The following is a 20192-nucleotide window of genomic DNA, read 5'->3' as shown; positions in this document are numbered from 1 at the left end:
GACTTTATCAAGTCAATTTGTGCAGCTCCCTGACACGCCTACCAATTTTCATCGTCCTAGCACGTCCAGAAGCACCAAACTCGCCAAATCACTGAACCCCTCCCCCCAACTCCCCCAAAGAGAGTGAATCCAGTACGGTTACGTCAATCACGTATCAAGTACATTCGCTTATTCTATCCACCAAGCTTCATCCCGATTTCTCCACTCCAAGTGTTTTCCAAGATTTCCCCCTCCAACTCCCCCCAATGTCAAAAGATCTGGTCGGGATTTGAAATTAGAGCTCTGAGACATGAATTCCTTCTAAATATCAAATTTCATTAAGATCCGATCACCTATTCCTAAGATAAAAATACCCCGATTTTCACGTTTTCCAAGAATTCCGGTTTCCCTCTCCAACTCCCCCCAATGCCACAGGATCTGGTCGGAATTTAGAATTAGAGCTTTTAAAGCACAAGATCCTTCTAAATATCAAATTTCATTATGATCTGGTCACCCTTTCGTAAGTTACAAATATCTCAGTTTTCAAAATTAACCCCCCCCCCCAACTCCACAAAAAAGTGCAGATCCGGTTCGGTTATGTCAGTCACTAGACAGGTTTTTATTCTTCCCCTCCATTTTCATCCTGATCTCTCCGCTTTACGTATTTTCTAAGATTTCCGGTCCCCCCCCCCCAATGACAATGGATCCGGTTGAGATTTAAAATAAGAGATCTGAGTTACGAGGTCCTACTAAATATGAAGTTTCATGAAGATCCGATCACTCCTTCGTAAGTTAAAAATAGGTCATTTTTTCTAATTTTCAGAATTAACCCCCTCCCCCCAATAGAGCGGATCCGTTCCAATTATGTAAATCACGGATCTAAGACTTCTGCTTATTTTTCCCACCAAGTTTCATCCCGATCCCTCCAATCTAAGCGCTTTCCATGATTTTAGGTTCCCCCACCCCAAACTCTCCCGAATGTCACCAGATCAGGTCGGGATTTAAAATAAGAGCTTTGAGACACGACATCCTTCTAAATATCATATTTCATTGAGATCCGATAACCCGTTCGTAAGTTAAAAATATCTATTTTTTTCTAATTTTTCAGAATTAACCCCCTCCCCTTCAACTACCCCAAAGAGAGTGGATCCGTTCCGCTTATATCAATCATGTATCTAGGCTTGTGTTTATTTTTCCCACCAAGTTTCATCCCGATCCCTTCACTCTAAGTGTTTTCCAAGATTTTAGGTTTCCCCCTCCCAACTCCCCCCAATGTCACCAGATCCGGTCGGGATTTAAAATAAGAGCTCTGAGACACGATATCCTTCTAAATATCAAATTTCATTGAGATCCGATCATCTGTTCGTAAGTTAAAAATACCTCATTTTTCTAATTTTTCAGAATTACCCCCCCCCCCCAACTACCCCTAAGAGAGCGGATCCGTTCCGGTTATGTCAATCATGTATCTAGGACTTCTGCTTATTTTTCCCACCAAGTTGCACCCCGATCTCTTCACTCTAAGTGTTTTCCAAGATTTTAGGTTTCCCCCTCTCAACTCCCCCCCCCAATGTCACCAGATCCGGTCGGGATTTAAAATAAGAGCTCTGAGACATGATATCCTTCTAAATATCAAATTTCATTGAGATCCGATCACCCGTTCATATGTTAAAAATACATCATTTTTCTAATTTTTCAGAATTCCCCCCCCCAACTACCCCTAAGAGAGCGGATTCATTCCGGTTATGTCAATCATGTATCTAGGACTTGTGCTTATTTTTCCCACCAAGTTTCATCCCGATCCCTCAACTCTAAGTGTTTTCTAAGATTTTAGGTTTCCCCCCCTCCCAACCCCCCCCCCCCAATGTCACCAGATCCAATCGGGATTTAAAATAACAGCTCTGAGACACGATATCTTTCCAAACATCAAATTTTATTAGGATCTGTTCAACCGTTCGTAAGTTAAAAATACTTCTATTTTTCTATTTTTTCCGAATTAACGGGCCCCCACTCCCCCCAGATGGTCAAATCGGGAAAACGACTATTTCTAATTTAATCTGGTCCGTTCCCTGATACACCTGCCAAATTTCATCGTCCTAGCTTACCTGGAAGTGCTTAAAGTAGCAAAACCGGGACCGACAGACAGACCAACAGAATTTGCGATTGCTATATGTCACTTGGTTAATACCAAGTGCCATAAAAAGACCCAAAAATAAATAAAAATAAAACGCACATCTTAATAGCCTCCAAAATACTGCCATCGCTGTAAATAGCCAGAATAGGCACACAGAAATGACAAAGATTGTCTACAGTACATCAGATTGTCACTTGTATAATTTCAGTTTAGCAACATATATTGATGGCCTCAAATATACTGCAATCACTGTAAATAATCTGAATAAGTACACAGAAATAACAAAAGATTGATAGACAGTTTTTTTTTGTCATTTCTGTTCGCTTATTCAGACTATTAAAGTGGTTGCAATATTTTGGAGGTTATTAAAATTTCTCATTGCCAGGCTGAAATTATATGAGATATAATTCGGTGTACCCTAGACTATCTTTGAAAATTCCTCTGTGCTTATTCAGGCTATTTACAGGGATTGCAGTATTTTGGGGTTTATTATGATGTGCTTTTATTTATTTATTTTTTATTTTTTATTTTTCGTTATATGGTGCGTTTAATCTAATTTAATTGTGAATTTTTTCCCCGTTGATAAACACCACCGAACGTGTTTTTTCTCTCTTAAATTCTGTAAATGGAAAAGCAGCGTGGTCTAGGAAATTATTTACCTTTCCCTGGAGTTACATATATAGATCGACAGTCCTTGTGATCCCCGCTCAAACACAACATACCTAACGTCCTTCATGTGAAGCTGGCATTGCTAAAGCAGGGAAGAGGAGTCTTGAGGAACTAAGAGCCCACTGGCTCAAATAGATTATTATTTTTTTTTTAGCAGTCATTATTCTTTTCTTTCGGTAGGAGCAACTCAAAAAAGTTGTAACACCCTCGAAGATATCAAAATTGTCTAACTTACGAAGGAATTTTGGTAGAAAAGGATGAACCAATCTCAAATTTCTTAAGTACAGACAGGACTGCTAAACATTGGGAGCACATGTGATACTGTTCCTTTGTCCCAATTCTATGCAAATAAAATGGAACAGTAAACTTAACGAAATCACAAACAGGAATGTCTTGCAAGAATAGATGACAGCCCATCTGGAGCAGTAAGATAATATTCCTTTCTGGGGCTGTAGATATTTCTATCAAGGGTTCTAAGAAAACGTTTGGTAATAGGCCAAGGAGTCATCATAATTGTTAATCTTTTTGATTTCAGACTAAATTGAATTTGAAATTGCTGCCAGCTAGCTTTCCTACTTAAATAGAGCTCTCTAGTCGAAAGCGGAAACACGGTGCAAAGAAACAAAAGCTTGGCAGAACAGCTTCAGATAGTTCCCTCAGACACAGACTGTAAAACACCATTTCAGCTCTCACAGGATAGGCTTTAGCTCAAGGGCAACAGACAACCATGATTTTGGGGCCAGGCAAGAATTGTACACAGTTTTCCAAAATTGTTACGTCATGTATATCAGTCCAGCCAAAGGTTCACGCTTTTCCTAAAAACCAAGGAGGTTAGATGCATACCGCTTTCTTACAATAAACCGAAATCAGCAGTATTAAAAAAAAGGTTTGCTCCCTCAACTAATTTATTGTTTTTCAGAAAAAAAAATGGTTTAAGTCTGCAGTTTGTTGTCGTGTAATCTCTATTATTGCATAAAAAGTAAACTACTTTATTTTTCAATTAGAATGAACCCTCTACTGATATTCCATGGTCATTTATTTAATAAGATCATCCCTTGAAGTATTTAAAAGAAAATGAACATACACTCATGACCATCCAAAGGAAAATGAAAAAATTATCAGCAAAACGAAAAAATCTTACATATGTTTTAAGGAACAATTGATAAGGCTGAATTTTGTCCATTCAATATTAGCATTAATTTTTTTTCGTATATTATCATTAAAATTCCTTTTTAACATTTCGGTTAATATCGACGTAGATCACTCTTTATCCTATATTCGAAGGGCCATTAAGGGGTTTTAGGCTAAAGGTTCGTCGTATTGAAGACTCAAATTAAAATGTGAGTAATTCTTAATCTAAGCTTCGGCCCAATGAGAGGGGGTTTAGTGGGGTTGCAGGCTCTTTTATGTAGAAGATAATTTTTGTTCATTTTGAGTTTTTTTACATAACTCTTCACTTTCATTGTAAATAAAAGTTATGATTTTTGTTTAACTTTTGTCCGTTTACAATATATTAAGGGTTGTCCTAAATTTAAGGGGAGCCGCGACGCCCCCAAGCTCCCCGGTATTTATGGGCGTTGCAGTTAAAAATGTAAACTACACACGGAACTGTGTAGCCTTATGATTGTTTAAAGGGAGGGACATTGGTTAAAATGCACAAAGATATTCTCCATATCGTGTTATTTAGACTTTTTATAGAGGTGGGCTCATTAGACAAATGGATACCCCCTATTTTCCACCTTCGTTCAAGTACGTACATGAATACGATTCTTTATTCCAAACTTCAAAAAATTCTGCAATGGAAAGAGAGCTATGACTACTCCCTCCCCCCTTCTTTTGAGTCCTATTGAGCGCATAATCTTGGTAGATTCTTCCAAATGTACTAATCTCCCGTGCAAGCTGGCATGAAGGACCATTCATGAAAAAAAAAAAGAAATTTGACAATTTACCTTTTAAGGGAATAGACAGACACCCTCTAATCGAAAATATCAAATGGCCTCTCTCCTTGTCCAACAAATTGGTGTGCTACTATTCTAAATAGTAGAACTGTTAGTAACACTAGACATACATTCCGTATAATGAACTGGATTTGAATTGAATTTATTAACAAAAGACGTTACAACAAAAATAATACAACATGCTATAAGCTCTAGAAGCTAACGCCTGTCCAAGACACCCTTAATCACACAAAATAAACTATTTAGGTTTTTCATGTCACATTCAAGCAAATAATATTAACAACAGCAACAATCATAAAATTAACAATAATGATAGCAAAGGAAAAACATAAATAAACATTATATGGCTTAAATTAAATCAAAATGATAGCACTGAAAAAAGTAAAACGAAACATGAAAGAGTTAAAAGTAGCGATGCAGGTTAATAGAACATAGCAGAGAAAAAAAAATATAATGCAACTATTTTATTCATCCACCAAGATCTAACAATTTTTTTCTTCTAAATATCTATCTATATTCCTTTTATGAAAAAATTCAACATTTCGTTTTAAATTCGGAAGCACTGACAATGGGCAATTCGAATAAGCCTTTCATGTTTATCTTTAGATAGAGAGTAGTAGCCCTAAATAGTGAGAAGTTGCAAAACAACCCATTCCTTCTAAATTGTATTGAACCAAAGCAAAAACAAATTTCAAACTTAGACAGCAATCACTATGTCTATAATCATTTTATTTAAAAGCCTGAATAAAAAAAAATAAATAAAGCTTTCCAGTTATTTTATAAACCACTTACCCGTTGTTGCAACATGCAATACATCCATGTCTTCGTAAAGCTGTTCCAAATATCGAATAGAAGAGCAGTGTCCGAAGCTAAATATGGCATGGAGATCTATCATATATAAAACGGATATTAAATATTTTTAATATTTAAATATAGTGGGATTAATTAGGATCGTCACTTCGAAATACAAATGGGACACTCCTTTCGGTCATTTACTTTGCGTGTCTAAGGTTCACTCACAACTAGATTTTACCTTTTAAGAGTAAAAAATGACAGAGGAGAAACCAGCCTCCCAATACCCATACCCTCCTAGACAGCAATATTGTACATAAGAGTAAAAAAAAATTCAATAAATTTGTCTCCGGGGATAACTTAGCCCCAATACGTCCTAGGGCAGGGGCCGTAAATAATGTAAATTTACAATAGCTTAAACACTTGTTTTGTAATTTTAAAGGAGCAAAGCATATTGAGTTGAAAATTTCAGGGGAAGTTAAAGAGGATGTTGAACGAAATAAAACACAATACGTGCATTCAGGTTCTTACAAGGGTATATCTGCGAAACTCAAGAACGGCTATGGGTATTAAAATAAAATTTTCAGAGCATGTTGCTAAAAGTGATTAGAATACAACAAGACATCCTCCATTTCCCTTTTTTCTACCCCCCCCCCATAGCCTCCAAAGACAATTGATCAAAATTTCGAGATAGCCATTTTACTTTTTACCCCACATTAAAAAATTGTATTTATTTTTAGGAATAAATTAAATTACAGAACTTCCATATACGCTTTTCTTTCTAGTTAGTAGTCTTTTTAGCACACCAGGCACGTTGGCAGATGGTTTCTTAGGGTGGAAAGTTAGAAACGCAGCTAGAAACATTGGTAAAAAGGCATTAAGCCTTAAGGTAGAAAAGAGGAGGGGATTAGACAAAAACAATTTGAGTGAATAAGAAAAATGTAAGGGATGCAGAGAAAGAATTAGAATATGAACTAAGCCGGTGTAAAATGAAGGCTATGAATAAAATTATCGACGATCCGAAAGATGCAGCCAGGTGGCATAATAATAAAACATTGTACTGGCATATTAATGAAACTGAGAGGGAGCAGTTAATCTGAACCTATACCAGTTAAAGATAGGAACGGGGTCTCAATTAATGATTAGGAAAGTGTTAAAGTGAGATGGGCAAAACGTATTGAGAATGTGTTAAACCGTGATACAGTTACAGGAAATGACATAAAAAAGAACAAAATGTCTATGACTATTTGGAAGTGAAGAAAGACTTATTTTGCACGAAACAGATAGAGACAATACAAAAAAAAGGTTAGCACTCAAGAGCTGATACTGTGGCAAATTATTTTCTAAAATAATATGGTATCGAATTTCAGAGATAAATTACTGAAGATTATAGATATAGTTTCTGAAAAAAAGGAAAGTACCTGACGATTTAAGGAACGTTTAATAAAACCTATTTATAGGAAAGGTGATAAGAATAAATGTGGTAATTATAGAGGCATTAGCTTGGGATTCTGTCGGAAAGGATTTACTTATCATCAAGATATTTTTTAAACTTAAAAATGCTGTAGACAATGTTTTAAGAGAATATCATGATCTAGGAACGAGAGAGGAAGTGTCATCCAAAACTTTTCTCTAGGATTTATAATTGAGAAGTGCCTGAATTACTAGACTGTTTTAGTCCTTAGTTTTATAGATTATGAAAAGTGTTTGATTGTATATTATTGTGTTATATACCTGGGAAATGCAATAAGGTGATTACTACTATGTACAGAGACACTTTTACTACGGTTGAGGTAGGAATTAGTTTTTGAATCAGGAGTTAAACAGGGGTGCATTCTATCCCCGTTTATATACATCATTGTGTTGCGAGAGCAGCACAAAAAAAGTTGATTTTTTTTTGCTGTAGGCCAACTTTCTAACGTCACCACTTAGAAAGGAGCAAAGGATAAGCTCCAATTTCTTTAGCAATGAGAGAAATTTTAAAGTTTATTAGGCACATCTGATACCATTTCTCTACCATAATCCCAAGTCCGAAAAACCGAATGATAAACCCAGCTGAAATCACGAACAGAAATGGGTAGAAACCATAGATGGCAGCACTTTCGGACCCGTGGGAAAATGCCACGTTGTTGCTTCTGTAAATTTTTCTATTTATCACTCAAAGAAGATATATTGGCTGTGGGGCCGGGTAACTGCCGCATATATTTAACACTTATAGATTTTAGTCCATCTTCAGTTTGAAAGTGGTGCCTGCCTGCTTGCCTGTTAGAACGGAGCTTCTCACTCGAAAGCAGAAAAAGCTGAGATAAGCTGAGATCGGCGGCATAGAAAAAAAATTCATCTGAAAGTAAAGAGCAACATTAAAACGAACAGAAATTATTAAGTATATGAGGGGGTTTCCCTCTTCTCACTACCTCGCTCTTTAGGCTAAAGTTTGACTTTTTGTTCCAATTATTTAAGAATGACTCATGTAAAACAAAGACCGTTTAAGTAGAATAATAATCGTAAAGAGGGAGGTATTGAAGAGCGGCCAACATCCTTATATACATGTAATAATATCGTTTTAAGTTCTAATGTTGCTGCTTTCTTTCAGTTGAAAAAACTTATTTTTTTAATTAATTTCTAATCGTTTTTTTAAATGATGCAAAGATATCCGATTTCCCCTCCACGGAAAATTCCTTTCCCCACGAAAAATTCCTCAATGGAAATATCCTCCCACGTAACCCCACCCATCAGAATAATACCCCCCCCCCTTCACAAAAAATATATGTATACTTCCCAATAACTAATGCTACATGTAAACAACGTGCGAAGTTCATAGCTGACAGTCCTTCCGCCGGGGATTGTAAGGGGTCAAGTCATCATAGTTATTACATCTTTAGAATATACTGAACAAAATTGCGGTCTCAAAAATTGGATTGGGCGACTTTGGGGATAAAGGGGTGTGGGAGGGGGGCTAGCTGCCTTTCAATATTCTGGTCACTTAAAAAGGGCAGTAGAAGTTTAGACTTTCGATCAATTGAACCCTGTCCCGATTCTCTAGGATCACTGGTTTAATATGATCACCCCTGGAAAAAAAAAAAAAACGTGCATCCGCGATCTTTCTTCTGGGAAAAAATCCAAAATTTCACATTTTTTCATATAGGAGCTTGAAACCTCTACCGTAAGGTTCTCGGATATGCTGCATATCACGTTGTGATTTTCATTAAAATCACTTAATGTTTTGGGGGTGTTTTCCCCCTCGTTTGAAAATTGGGCAAACTTTCTCAGGCTCGTAACTCTTGGTGGGTAATATTAAACTTGATGAAATATATTTTGAATGAGCATCAAAATTTGATTCTTTTGATTAATCTGTTGTTATCAAGACTCTGTTTCTTAGAGTTTCGGTTACTATTGAGCCGCATCGCTCCTTACTTACAGTTCGTTATCACAAACTATTTGATTCATCTGAGGTAAAAAAAAGCAGGTCATCCGGAATGGGACGAAAAGAGGTCGTAAGAAATAATCTGAACGAAATTTGTACTTCTTAGTAGGGGAAAAAGAGGAAGCTCAGGATACAAAATGACTGAGGAGGAGCGTGCGCAACTGTGTTGGCCTCAGAGGGCTTGGTGTTGCAGTGATTTGTTAGTAGTAGAAGAAGTTGGCACGCTTTCCTGGCTAAATCTTAAACAACACTTGAAGTACAAAGGTTTCACTCTACCCTTTTTTATAGAAGTAATTAAAAAGTAATCTTTATAAAAGTATGCCTCGTAACTAAATGCTATAAAAGCAACGAAAATCTTGTACAAATTGAAATCACGTGCGGTAACATCTTGCCAAAAGGTCTGAAAAATGAAAAGGTCAGAGTGAACTGAAATAAAAAATCCCAACGCACCCCTCCTAAGTTCTGGGTTCAAAACAAAGAAGATAACGAAAATAAAGGATGGTTCTCCCTGCGACTAGGATGACGATCAAAACAACGGTGCCACTTCCTTTCGTCAGTGATAGAATATCTTGAATGATAAAATGGCGGCAAGGGGACGTCTCTCGGAGAGGAGAGGGCCACAGACACTTTTGTTACGAGCTTTTCAAATCCAGAACTTATACACTGGAAACGAGGGCGCTTCGGAGGAGCTGGCTCCAAAACTTTTTTTTCTATCGATGGTAGTACCTCCAATGTCACCGTCATCTTTGCTGTCTGGGGAGATAGAAACTGAAACGGAAAGAGAAGCTTGATTTATGAAAACGGCATTGGATTGAAGGGGGTGACATTTAGCAATGCTAATTGTCAGCCGTTGGCAGGAGCGGGGTAAATTGGTATCAGATACACGGGTTGGTAGATTAGGTATAAGTTATCAGGTGATGAGGTAAGAGATTCAGGAATAGGTTGAACAGAAACAGACAGTTTACCCTAAGGTTTGCGTGTGGGGACGGTCCTGACGCTGATTAGGCATCAGGTGATGAAATTCCTGAATAGAGTCAAGAGAGACCGACAGTTGAAGGACGAGGGAGTCCTAAGGGTTTAGATTTCGGGAGGGTCCCTTTTAGTTCGGTTTACCATAAACGTCTTCGCAAAACTAAAACAAGTTCTGGTTGTCGGGCAAAGTGAATTTTGTTGTATTTTCCCCTGTTTAATCATCAACTAAACAATGAAATGAAAGTTGGTAAAAAGACTTGGATTTATCCTTTGTTTAATTTATCCTTCCTAAATAAGGCAAGCTTTACTGAAAAAAAAAATGATGACAATAGAAAAAAGAATGATTTTCATGTACGTATTATAATCAAAGAACTAATAGAAAAAGGAGATGAAAACACCTTCGAAAACAACAAATCTTAAAATACATTGCACATTCCTTGCATATAGAAGTTTCTTTTCCATGATTAATTATAAGGTTGAAACAAGGAAAGATTTACCTTTAGGTAGTTCCTCATTTATTACCAGCAATCTTACAGAAAAATTTGACTTAAATGAATAATCTGGAAATTTCATTCTAATATCCCTAGTAAATTTTTCCAAAACTGATATATTCCAACTTCTTATAAACGACGGATCATACAATATACCTAAAAGAAAGAAAGAAACATTTCAAAGTTCCAAATTCCAGGGAGTAGCAAGCTCACATAATAGATTACCTATATATTCATAACCATAAGCTATATAGCCAAGTTTTTTCCTGCTTCTTCTAGGGTCTCGATCAATGGAAAAGTAAAATATTGTTCTATGAAAACCCAGAAAAAATTAGTCACGGGAATGGAGACTAGCCTACAAGTTTTATCCCAACAGGATAAGGGGGGTTGAAAAAACTGTTGCCATAAAAGTATCATTTTTGCCCAAAAATTCAATATACTATAAAAGTTTCATATCTTTTTGGCGTCTTCTCGTCGATTGGGTGGATGTCTAAAAATTGAAGGGGGAGAAAATAGAGGGAACAATATAGAGAAGTCAAAAAATCATAACACTATTATTGTGATAGCAAGATTCTATTTCTATAATGCTTAGCCAATTACAAGTCTTTAAAGGCCCTGTTTTCAGTCTTGACAGCTTTTTTTTCTACTTAAACCACACTTTGTTCAACTGATTGTAGTAACATGTTCTTGTTCATGTCAGAGGAGTTTTTTCTGTCTGAAACTCCGTCTTTACCAAACTATACCCAACTCATAACTGTCACTCAAGTCGTTTAACGTTTTTGGATAGATGTATGAATGTCTTCAGGCAAATTAATTTAGATCCTACTGCTACAAATACTAACAACATATTGCAACACCAAACCAACTGATGCCAACACAGATATACACACTTCTTCTCCATCCCAGTCTATCCCGATTTATAAGGTCTTGAAAATTTTAGAAAATAGCATCTGAAATTGAAAAAAAAACCTTAATGCGGCTTGAAATCCTGCTTAAATAATTTAAATTCTGTTTTCTAAAACTAGTCAAAGAAAAGCAGATTCAATAGAAAATTAGGGAAAAACATGTTTTTTCCGAAGTTAAGACGGGTGTAGATATGTCTTCTGTGCACTTTTCTAAGCCTTAGAAATATGGAAGGAGTACAGATAAGATTAAAGCCAGCCAAAAATTGGCGGAAAAAAAGGAAACCGGCTTCTTCGATGTAGAGAATTGGACAAAAACACGTTAGAGCGCAAAGCATTTCGTAAGTAATCTAAAGATTGTTAAGAACGTTTCAGGAGCTGTTTGTGGGCTGACTGAGTAAATAAAAAACACTGGCAACATTTAAGAAAAGCGCGTTTTAAGAATTATCAGTGGTTCAATAACCAAAAAAACAGAAAATAATCAAGAAACGATGATGTTACAAAAGATTTCTTCGTTATTATAAAAAGAACTTGATTATAACAAAACCTCAGATATTATGAACAAGAGCTAAGAGGTCATATGGCACTTATGACGAGGCAAGAAGGGTTAAGAGCCAAGAGCTCATATGGTATGAGCTCTACCAAAATTCTAAGAATTAATAGATTGATTTAAAAAGAAAATCAGAGGCTTAATGCCGGTCGGGATTTAAATCTGAGTCACGATGTCCTTCTAAATATCAAAACTCATTAAGATCCGATCACCCACTCTTAAGTTATAAATACCTCATTTTTTCTAATTTTTCCTCTCCTTTTAGCCCCCCAGATGGTCGAATCTGGGAAAACAACTGTATCAAGTCAATTTGTGCAGCTCCCTGACACGCCTACCAATTTTCATGGTACTAGCACGTCCAGAAGCACTAAACTCACCAAATCACTGAACCCCTCCCCCCAACTCCCCCAAAGAGAGCGAATGCAGTGAGGTTACGTCAATCACGTACCTAGGACATTTGCTTATTCTATCCATCAAGCTTCATCCCGATTCCTCCACTCTAAGCGTTTTCTAAAATTTCCAATTTCCCCCTCCAACTCCCCCCAATGTCAAGAGATCTGGTAGGGATTTGTAATAAGAGCTTTGAGACATGAATTCCTTTTAAATATCAAAATTCATTAAGATCCGGTCACCCGTTCTTAAGTTAAAAATACCTCAATTTTTCTAATTTTTCACCATTAACACCCCCCCAGCTCCTCCAAAGAAAAAGGATCCGTTCCAATTATGTCAATCACGTATCTAGAACTTGTGCTTATTCTTCCCATCAAGTTTCATTCCGATTTCTCCACTTTAAGCGTTTTCCAGGATTTCTGTTTCCCTCCTCCAGCCCCCTATGTCCCCGGATCCAATTCTAGTCGAAAATGGACCATCTGAGACATAAGATCCTTCTATATATCAAGTTTCATTAAGATCCGATCACCTATTCGTAAGATAAAAATACCCCAATTTTCACGTTTTCCAAGAATTCTGGTTTCCCCCTCCAACTCCCCCAAATGTCACAGGATCTGGTCGGAATGTAAAATAAGAGCTTTAAAGCACAAGATCTTTCTAAATATCAAATTTCATTCAGATCTGGTCACCCGTTCGTAAGTTAAAAATAACTCATTTTCCGAATTACCCCCCCCCCCCCAACTCCACCAAAGAGAGCGGATCCGGTCCTGTTATGTCAGTCACGTATTTTAGACTTATTTTTATTCTTCCCATCCAGGTTCATCCTGATCTCTCCGCTTTAAGTATTTTCTAAGATTTCCTGTCTCCCCCTCAACCCTCCCCCCCCCCAATGACGCTGGATCCGGTTGAGATTTAAAATAAGGGATCTGAGTTACGAGGTCCTTCTAAATATGAATTTTCATGAAGATCCGATCACTGCTTCGTAAGTTAAAAATACGTCACTTTTCTAATTTTTCAGAATCACCCCCCCCCCCCCAATAGAGCGGATCCGTTCCAATTATGTCAATCACGGATCTAAGACTTCTGCTTATTTTTTCCACCAAGTTTCATCCCGATCCCTCCACTCTAAGCGTCTTCCATGATTTTAGGCCCCCCCACAAAAAAAAACACTCCCCCCAATGTCATCAGATCCGGTCGAGATTTAAAATGAGAGCTTTGAGAGACGATATCCTTCTAAATATCAAATTTCATTGAGATCCGATTACCCGTTCGTAAGTTAAAAATACCTCTTTTTTCTAATTTTAACTACTATAAAGAGAGCGAATCCATTCCGGTTATGTCAATCATGTATCTAGGACTTGTACTTATTTTTCCCACCCAGTTTCATCCCGATCCCTCGACTCTAAGTGTTTTCCAAGATTTTAGGCTTCCCCCTCCCAACTCCTCCCCAATGGCACCAGATCCGGTCGGGATTTAAAATAAGAGCTCTGAGATACAATAAATTTTCAAGCATCAAATTTCATTAAGATCTGATCAACCGTTCGTAAGTTCAAAATACTTCATTTTTTCTATTTTTTCCGAATTAGCGGAACCCCCACTCCCCCCCCCAGATGGTCAAATCTGGAAAAAGACTATTTCTAATTTAATCTGGTCCGGTCCCTGATACGCTTGCCAAATTTCATCGTCCTAACTTACCTGGAAGTGCCTAAAGTAGCAAAACCGGGTCCGACAGACCGACAGAATTTGCGATTGTTATATGTCACATGATTAATACCAAGCGCCATAAAAAACCAATATTTTGGTTATGGCAGCTACAGAGAAATTATTTTACAAAACATGTATTTTGAGAGCAGAAAAAAAAAAAGAAAAAGGTCGTCAGGTCTTTTTGTGACAAATTTCAATTTTCAGTTGAGCCGAACGGCAGTTTGAATTGACTCAGAAATTATATATTTTCTATAAAAAGAAACTTTCAGTTTTTTTTACTGGTGAAAACCTCCTAGTGATTCTGAATATATTTTTGTTGGTTCTAAATACCAAATATTTTATCAAACTTTGGAAGTGAAATTTAACTGGTAGACAAGTTTAAATATTGAAAGTTTTACATAATAATAAAGAACATCTTTGAATCAATGACAAAAGACAGATATTTTTTCAAAAAACTAACTAAGGTTAGAACTTGATTTATATATATATATATATATATATATATATATATATATATATATATATATATATATATATATATATATATATATATATATATATATATATATATAGATATATATATATATATATATATATATATATATATATATATATATATATACATATATATATATATACATATATATATATATATATATATATATATATATATATATATATATATATATATATATATATATATATTTACTCAACCCAGCGTGATGAACATGGTAGAACCTCCAACAGATTGAATCTAGTTCGGCATTGTGGAGTGACATAATGGAAAATTTTCCATTATAATTGATTTTTTCAATTATAATGGAAGAACCCAGCGTGCCGAGCCGGGGAGACCCTCCAACAGATTGACTCTAGTTCGGCATTATGGAGTAACATGAGAGGTGTAGCATAAGTGGGAAACGGTAACGTCGGCATTGAAGGGGGGTGGGGGAAATTAATGCCATGTTTTTCTTCTCACTCAATTGGACTATCTGTCTTGGTTTTTTCTACAATTAGCCATGACTTGATGCCCCACAACTATTCCATTTTAATTCAAATAGACTTTAATTAATGCCAGGTTCTTCTTCTCACTCAATTAGACTATCTGTCTTGGCTTTTTCTACAATTAGCCATTACTTGATGCCCCACAACTATTCCATTTTAATTCAAATGGACTTTAATTAATGCCATGTTTTTCTTCTCACTCAATTGGACTATCTGTCTTGGTTTTTTCTACAATTAGCCATGACTTGATGCCCCACAACTATTCCATTTTAATTCAAATAGACTTTAATTAATGCCAGGTTCTTCTTCTCACTCAATTAGACTATCTGTCTTGGCTTTTTCTACAATTAGCCATGACTTGATGCCCCACAACTATTCCATTTTAATTCAAATGGACTTTAATTAATGCCAGGTTTTTCTTCTCACTCAATTAGACTATCTGTCTTGGTTTTTTCTACAATTAGCCATGACTTGATGCCCCACAACTATTCCATTTTAATTCAAATGGACTTTAATTAATGCCAGGTTTTTCTTCTCACTCAATTAGACTATCTGTCTTGGCTTTTTCTACAATTAGCCATGACTTGATGCCCCACAACTATTCCATTTTAATTCAAAGAAGTATTTTTTTTGTGGTGTTTTGAAAGAAACGAGGCAACCACCACAACCTTAACAAAAGCTCCTTAGACACTAAGGATTTACATAGCACTTGACAGATAGAAGACTAGTGTTTTTCTCATCTAGATTAATGTTTTAAACCATTTCCTATTATGAATTATTTTAGATTTTGCGTTCTTGTCATTTGCAATGAAAATAAACTGAAGATCAAAAATAATTTTTTAGCCTTGTTAAGTGCTGGTATACCTAGTGCCTAGTAAGGAGACCGGACATAAGCCAAGACCAAATCTACCTAGGACAGAAAAGCAAACCAAAGCAATTTGGACACTTTTAAAAGACTTTCGCTTGAATATTAAGATTGAACACTATTTCCCACAATCCAATATAGAAGTAAGAGTGTTCCCTCATATTCATTTTATTTTGGCCTGGCGTTCCTTTTCTTGATCTACCTTGGTCCTCGTCCTACTAGAGTTGAGCAGGATATTTCTGCAAAAATAAGAGGTTCTTCGTTTAACCTCAACAGGAATGGGATAATTTAACCACAAAATAACCAAAACTAATCCTTTTGCTGAGTAACGAGTAGACAAATAGTCCTTCAACATCTTGAACAGACTTTAAACTATCGAGAACAAATAAGGAGGTTACGAGGACCTTCAGAGCAAAGCACAATTTGCTTACATTTTCACGTTGCATATTTTAGACAAGGGAATCTATAAACTTGACCAACTGACCAATTAATAGTCACTTTGAGCATTAATAAAAACCTCAAAGACACGATAAAAAAGACACAAAAACAAAAGTTAAAATCAGAATTGGTTCTTCTTCATATCGAAATCGAAGTTCACTTACCAATATTATAGGACACACCATCGAAGGGTCTCCATATATATTCAGGCACATCAGAACCGAAAAATCCAATTCCTTCATCCAGTATATTCTCAATGGCCATCTCTAACTTACTAGTATAGGACACAGATGACGAATTTAAACTTATGTCTGTCGACCTAGAACTGGCCGTCAATGCAGATAGCTTTGAATGAACAGAATCGCAATAACTTGAGAAACTGTCACACCCATATTGGAAAAATTGGACATTATTTGAATGGGTCATGGCCCGGTCGAGCCGAGGAGACGATAAGGGGATATTATCGAGACCCGTATTGAAAGAGCTTAAAATGTATGGCCTATAGACAGCTGACGAATCAAGAAGACCATAATCCATAAAAAGAGGATCTTCATCTTCATTTGCTACGTTTTCATTTCTTTCTGCGTTGTCTGATGAAGAAATTTGAATGTTAAACTCATGATCATAATTTGTAAGAGCCTTATTTTCAAAACCTACATTTTTTGGATCACTCAGTTGAGTGTGAGATACTTGCTTAGCTTCAATTTTTGACATGTCTTGAATTTCCAATCTCGAATAAGACATGTTTAGAGAATATAATAAGTCACCAAATACCAGAGTATTTCCATTAGAAGGTTTTATGGTCACTTGATCATTCAACACAAAATTGAGGCTCTCATTAAAATTATTTTCTGTTCTATCGCTTTCCAGTGGTAACGCTTCATGTGACGCTTCAGTATAAATTTCTGCACTTTCTTCACTGGGAAGGTCCCGTTCAAAATATTGGCTCGAAGAGCTAGACTGAGTGGCACTTTCTTCTAAATTCAGATTAACAGACTTAAGACTTGGGTTTAAATCATCACCTATTTCTTTTCGCGTGAACTCACTCAGAAAAGTTTCACCTTGAACCTTCGTTATAACTTTAATAGTCTGTTGAACAGAATCCTCACTTCTCTCAGCCTGAAAATTCAGATTCGTCTCCGAATGCCCAGGGCTGGTAACTCCGGGTTGTTTGGAGCCAGACACTGTTGTTCTTCCTCCTCGTAATCCCAAGTCCTCCTCACTAGCTTTTCTTCCCCACTTAGTTGGTCCTGTCCCTGATGCACCATAGGATTCAGATGGCATATATTCTGGTCCCTGCTGATTCCTTCGTTTTTCAACTCTTGATCTTGCTCTTCTTGAGGTCCTTGCCTGGAATGTAGGCTCTTTTTTTGTCGTTGCTTTGGAGTCTTTAAAGTGTATACGAGTCGCACGAAAATCCTTATTAACAGCCACACTAGGATATAATGAAACACCATTTTTATCTGTAACGGACGCACCTATTACTGTAATTAAAACTGTGAAACCCAGAGGCACAAGACTATACATCACGAGAAAGCCAACTAAAGACATATTTCAAGGAAATGGAGGAATAATATAGACTTCTTAGAAATTCATCCGGACTTGATCATCTCTAGCATACTATGAATCTCGGAACTCCCATCCCATTTATAATGCATGGCATACTTATCATGCAACTGAAATAATTGAATAGACTTTACCATTTTTGTCGTTCTATTATTCACTTAATCATATTTTATTTAATGCAACAAAAGGTAAACTCATGTTTCATGCCAAACAAAAGGCAATAGAGATCCGAAAACAAAAAACCAAGAGAGAGCGAAGATCAAATTTTGATGCATGAAATTAATTTGCTATCCATTTTTAAACACAGCATTATTTACTCGAATAAGTTCTCATTCAAATAAAGCTCATACTAGCTTACTATCTGTCCAGTGCATAATAATCTATTTCATAATTTTAGCTGATGGCCAGGTTTGTTTGAATTCCGCCAGCTCATCTAGTAAATAGTCTAACAAACAGTTTGGAATTACGGAGAGATCATGATGACAAAGAATCCCCCCCCCCGTTCTAAGGTAAGAATAGTAAAAAATCCTGGGGATACATTAATCGGACACCAGCCATCATATCCTATCAAGTTTGGTTTATATTCAGCAGCTTCTTCTAGAAGACGACATTCCAGCAGTCAGACATCATGATGAAGAGAATTTGGACCCCCCTCCCGATATAGAAGTCAAATCAGGTTCAGTTTCCAGACCATGGAACCATTGAAAATAACTCATTCCATCTTATTCGGCAATACTTCATTATTCCCTCCTTTAAAGGTATTATACAAGTTTTCAGGCAATCCCTCCGCAATCCCTTGCTCTTTACGCTAAAGCTTTTAATTGTTTTAAAAAGTAGAATTGTGGCAAAGAGTCAAACTTTAGCGTAAAGAGCGAGGGATTGCGGAGGGGACAACCCATTTCATATACGGAGTAATTTTTGTTCGTTTTAAGTTTTAATGTCGCTCCTTACTTTCTGCTAAAAAAATGATTTTTTTTTTATTTAATTTCTGAACGTTTTTGAATTAATGCATGTTTGGTTTTGGCTCTCCGCACATAAATTATTAAAATGAAATTTTTATATGAATTCTTTTTTTGGCTAAATGGCTTTCTCTTAGTTTCGATCAGACGATTTTGAGAAATAAGGGGTGGAGAAGGAGGTCTAGTTGCCCTGCAAATTTTCGGTTACTTAAAAAGGCAACTAGAACTTTTAATTTTTAACGAATGTTTTTATTAGTAAAAAATATACGTAACTTAAGAATTAACTTAGGTAACAAACTTTCATAATCTTATATTTTTGTTATGTATACGAGGGGGTTTGTACCCTCGTTAATACCTCGCTCTTTACACTAAATCGTAATTTTTGTCCCAATTCTTTAAGAATGACCCCTGAATCAGAAAGGCCGTAGAATAAATAGTTGAAATTACTAAAAATACTTTAGCATAAAGAGCGAGGTATTTATCTCCTCCTAAATACCTCGCTCTTTATGCTAAAGTATTTTTAGAACCCCTCATATGCGTAATAGTCTCTGTTTGTTTTAAGTTTCAATGCTACTCCTTTCTTTCATTTGCCAAAACGTTTTCATCGCCCTTTTCATTGAATTTTTCTTCCCCCATGACAGATTCCTCCAAGGAAAGATCCTCCAACATAGCCCCCTCCCCTCAGCCGCACCCCCAAACAAAATAAAATTCCCCCCTAAAAACGTCTGTACACTTCCCAATAACCATTACTATATGTAAACACTGGTCAAAGTTTGTAACTTGCAGCCCCTCCCCTAGGGATTGTGGGGGCGTAAGTCATCCCCAAAGACATAGTTATTACGGTTTTCGACTATGCTGAACAAAATGGCTATCTCAAAATTTTCATCCGTTGACTTTGGGAAAAAATGAGCGTGGGAGGGGGCCTAGATGCCCTCCAATTTTTTGATCACTTAAAAAGGGCACTAGAACTTTTCATTTCCGTTAGAATGAGCCCTCTTGCGATATTCTAGGACCACTTGGTCGATAGGATGACCCCTGGGATAAAAAAAATAATAATAATAAAAAATAAACACGCACCCGTGATTTGTCTTCTGGCAAAAAATACAAAATTCCACATTTTTGTAGATAGGAGCTTGAAACTTCTACAGTAGGGTTCTCTGATACTCTGAATCTGATGGTGTCATTTTCGTTAAGGTTCTACGACTTTTAGGGGGTGTTTCCCCCTATTTTCTTAAATAATGCAAATTTTCTCAGGCTCGTAACTTTTGATGGGTAAGACTAAACTTGATGAAACTTATATATTTAAAATCAGCATTAAAATGCCATGCTTTTGATGTAGCTATTGATATCAAAATTCAATTTTTTAGAGTTTTGGTTACTATTGAGCCGGGTCGCTCCTT

General features: G+C 36.4%; 1 protein-coding gene across 1 annotated transcript in view; it reads right to left on the bottom strand.

Moving 5' to 3' along the window:
* The window catches only part of LOC136039917 (ionotropic receptor 93a-like), an 81439-nt gene extending 63446 nt beyond the window's left edge, over positions 1 to 17993 (bottom strand). The window contains exons 1-3 of the mRNA XM_065723907.1: positions 16432 to 17993; positions 10423 to 10572; positions 5530 to 5625 (exon numbers count right to left, since the gene is read on the bottom strand). Of these exons, the coding sequence (XP_065579979.1) occupies positions 5530 to 5625; positions 10423 to 10572; positions 16432 to 17818 (1633 nt within the window). The 5' untranslated portion in view covers positions 17819 to 17993. The remainder of the gene's footprint in view (positions 1 to 5529; positions 5626 to 10422; positions 10573 to 16431) is intronic.
* Positions 17994 to 20192: the final 2199 nt, after the last annotated feature.

Source organism: Artemia franciscana, chromosome 20 (genome assembly GCF_032884065.1).
Source record: "Artemia franciscana chromosome 20, ASM3288406v1, whole genome shotgun sequence".
NCBI classification, from domain to species: Eukaryota; Metazoa; Arthropoda; class Branchiopoda; order Anostraca; family Artemiidae; genus Artemia; species Artemia franciscana.
The sequence above is the reverse complement of the archived record's forward strand: the minus strand, read 5'-3'. Positions and strand labels throughout refer to the sequence as shown.